The 3,513-nt window shown below is 26.3% G+C and overlaps 4 protein-coding genes across 4 annotated transcripts; 3 read left to right on the forward strand and 1 right to left on the reverse strand.

Annotated features, from left to right (window-relative positions):
• Positions 1 to 76: 76 nt before the first annotated feature.
• Positions 77 to 580, forward strand: ENU1_138540 (hypothetical protein; the record flags this gene model as incomplete). The annotated part of the gene is made up of 1 exon (XM_008860264.1): positions 77 to 580. One exon carries the CDS (start codon positions 77 to 79, stop codon positions 578 to 580), a length of 504 nt encoding a protein of 167 aa, XP_008858486.1.
• Positions 581 to 876: 296 nt separating this feature from the next.
• Positions 877 to 1,080, forward strand: ENU1_138550 (iron-sulfur cluster-binding protein, putative; the record flags this gene model as incomplete). Its single annotated transcript, XM_008860265.1, has 1 exon — positions 877 to 1,080. One exon carries the CDS (start codon positions 877 to 879, stop codon positions 1,078 to 1,080), a length of 204 nt encoding a protein of 67 aa, XP_008858487.1.
• A 239-nt stretch (positions 1,081 to 1,319) lies between these two features.
• On the forward strand, positions 1,320 to 1,634 carry ENU1_138560 (LSM domain containing protein; the record flags this gene model as incomplete). The annotated part of the gene is made up of 2 exons (XM_008860266.1): positions 1,320 to 1,522; positions 1,586 to 1,634. The coding sequence occupies 2 exons, from the start codon at positions 1,320 to 1,322 to the stop codon at positions 1,632 to 1,634; spliced, it is 252 nt and encodes an 83-aa protein (XP_008858488.1).
• Positions 1,635 to 1,655: 21 nt separating this feature from the next.
• Positions 1,656 to 3,137, reverse strand: ENU1_138570 (SH3 domain containing protein; the record flags this gene model as incomplete). The annotated part of the gene is made up of 4 exons (XM_008860267.1): positions 1,656 to 2,557; positions 2,619 to 2,827; positions 2,879 to 2,944; positions 2,995 to 3,137. The coding sequence occupies 4 exons, from the start codon at positions 3,135 to 3,137 to the stop codon at positions 1,656 to 1,658; spliced, it is 1,320 nt and encodes a 439-aa protein (XP_008858489.1).
• Positions 3,138 to 3,513: the final 376 nt, after the last annotated feature.

Here is a 3,513-nt window from a genome sequence, read left to right on the forward strand (position 1 = left end):
TTTTTTTTTTTTTTTTTTGTTAAAAAAAAAGATAACGGTTAATCTAAGAAAAGAATAAAAGAGATATTAAATAACAATGGAGAAATACGGAACAACACCAAATTATCATGTTAAAAAAGTTGATCATTTTGGATTTTCAGGAACTAATGCTGCGAATGGAACTGGTGCATACAAACAAAAGAGTTATTGTACTATTGTTGGGGGTGTTTCAGGTTGGGATCCTAGTTGCAGACCACAAGGCAAGAAACAAAAATTAACATTATACCATTATTATAATGGAGGTATGTCATTTTATGTTCCAATAGGTGATGAACCAATTTTCCCACAAAATTATTGTAAAGTAGCAATAATTAATGGATTTTTTGATAATATCCTTAAACTTACTGAAGACGTTGAAGGAAAATGGAGTACTTCTTCTTCTGTAGAAAAATTATTCACTTGGGTTCATGCAAAAGAAACTAAAACTGGATATCGTGGAACACTTGTTGGTGATGTTGTAGTTGAAGAAGATGGATTTACGTGGAGGTTAATGGACAATGGGTGGTACTTCATTGGGAAATATCCAGGGTATGCACTTTAAGTTCAATTTGTGATTACACAACACAAAATTCAATTCTTTTGAAAGAAGTTATGTTATTTATTTTAATATTCAAATCAAAATAATTCGTTTCAAGTTTTTTTTTGAACGAACTAAAATTTTGGTTGTTGTAAAACTATAATAAAAAACTACAAAAATATTATTGTAATAACAATAATAACTTATAGAAATAATCCCAAAAAAAAAGAAGATGTTTTATGCAAAATGATTGAAAAGTTTTACTTTTTTTCTTTTTCTTTACTTTTTATTTTTAAAACTCAGAAACACGAGATTAACAGATGTCAAAGGTATATCACACAGATGGTAAAACTATAACAATAAATACTGATTATTGTATTGGTTGTGGGGCATGTGTAGATATTTGTCCTACTGGTGTACTTGATGTAGTTGATAGAAAGAGTATGGCTGTTAACATTGACAATTGTTGTAAATGCAGGGAATGTACAGGAGTGTGCCCAGTTGATGCAATAACTATAGACTAATGGAGAAAAAGTCTTTTTCTTTTTTGTTCCATTTTCATAGAAACCAATTTGATTTTGTTTTACTTTTTGGTTTATTTTTTGAAAATAAAGAAAAGGATGAGATGTTGGTTCATATTTTATTGGTACAGTCATGTTAGTTTTCTAGTTTTTTAACTCTTTCAACGATGGTTGTTTTATTTCTTTATATTCTTTAATAACAAAAAAAAAATTAAGAACTAAATTTATATTTCTGTTTTTCAATGACGGATATACAACAACTTATGTCTTGTGAAAAATTCCTTAATGATTTAATTGGTAAACTTGTTTCTATTAAGTTAAAATGGGGGATGGAATATAAGGGTATGCTTGTTTCAAGAGATGCTTATATGAACTTTTTATTAACAAATGCAGAAGAGTGGACAAATGGAGTTATGGCTGGGAAGGTTGGAGATGTGTTAATACGGTTTGTTTTTTTTTTATTATTTTTGAATAACAATTATTAGCGTATAATGAATTAACTAAATAGATGTAATAACGTTTTATATGTTCGTGACTTAAGTGATGAAAAATTATGAATAAATAAAAACCGTTACAAATTAATTAATCCCACCTAATGGTGGAGAAAGACTTTTAATTGATATTTTACCACCAGTGTGTTTCTTTTTAGTTAATAACTCTTTCTTTAAATCGGAGAATTGACCTTCATTAGATGTTTTAAATGTAACTATCTCTCTTAATGGTTTAGCAAATATTTTTACAGTAAAGATTTTCTTAGGGACCTTATCTTCAAATTCATATGAATGACAATTAACAAAATCTTCATCTATAGTATCAATAATTACAAAATCATCTTTTAATAATTTTACTGAACCTTTTGAATATGACTCATTACAAATACCATATAATTGTCCTTCTTCTATCATTAATATGTTTGACCCTTTAGTTGATCCTTTCTTTTTGTTTAATTCAACTAACATTGTTCCATCATATCGTTCCTCTTCTACAGTTATAAAAGTCCCTCGTTCAACCATCTCTTTGTTTAATTCAAATGGACAAATAACAATACCCATTCTATCTGTATTAGTAACTACTTCATTTACAATTTGAACCATTTGATTTAATTGGTCAAGGACATAAAAAGGTAATATTCCTTTTTTACCATCAGCCCTAAAACAAATAGCCCATGTTTTTATAAATCGTTCAACAAATAAAATTTGACCTGGTTTAACTGTTAATTGAAACATTGATTGTTTTGTATATTCTTGATTTACTTTAAAGTATTTACAGACTTTTTGTTCATAATATTTTTTCTCATAATTTAAATAAGCAGCAGGAACATAACCAAATGATTTTTGTTTATAAACCAACCACCAATTACTTTGTGGACATTGAACAATCATAACTTCTTCATCTTTTTCTAAACTTAATGTTTTTGAATCACAACTTTTAAATGGATATAATACTTTAGCATTACAAGGCAATTCTCTTGGAACAGTAACTAATAAATAAATTTCTTTTTCAATTCTTATTATTTGTTATACATCTAATTTTAAACAAACTTAATTTCTCTTTTGAAGTATATCTGGCAGTTGTATTTTCTTTAATTATTTTTACTCTATTTCTTGGAATATATCCACTTTCATTTTGTTTATTAAATACTAATAACCATCCCCCTTCAATATTGTCTTCAGTGCAATCAAGTATTTCTCCTTCTTCTATTGACAAACATTCTATATCATCTGATGAAAATTTAAATAATGCTTGTACCCTAGACATAAATATATTAACTATGTTTGCTTATATTATAAATAAACCAAACTTATATAACACCTTTGTTTTAGTAAAAGAATCCAATACAAATTTTGACTTATCAAACACGCTCACCCTATATTAAATAAGTTTGAAATTATTTATTTCAGACTTTGATTATCAAACTTTCCATGTAATCTTCCTCTTATTTTTTCTCGAGGTAACATCGTAATAAATTCAATAATATCACCTTTTTTATATGACAATTTTGACAATGTATTTGATTGAAAAGAATCAATAGCCTTCAAATAAACAGTTGACTCACTCATGTCTGAACTACTTACTATTCTTTTCAGTTTTATTCAATAATCCTAAAAAAAGAATGAACTTCAAAACATATTTTTTTCTCTTTCAGTAGTAAAAAATCATATTCTAGAATTTTTAAAATAACTCATTTAGTGTTATTGCATTACTTCTTTTTTCATTTAATAATTCAAAATTATCAAAATATTTTTTATGAATTTTTTGTTAAATTTAATTTCTTTACTCATTTATAATTTTTAATATTAAACTCATCCTACTACTTTTGATACATCAATAAAAATCAATTAATTAAGTATCAATACAAATGGTTTCTATTTGTTCTTTATTCATTGAAGACTAGTTAATCAAATTGTCTTCTTCTTGTAGCTCTACGGAGTATGT

Source organism: Entamoeba nuttalli (genome assembly GCF_000257125.1).
Source record: "Entamoeba nuttalli P19 unplaced genomic scaffold asmbl_5778, whole genome shotgun sequence".
Lineage (NCBI taxonomy): Eukaryota > Evosea > Mastigamoebida > Endamoebidae > Entamoeba > Entamoeba nuttalli.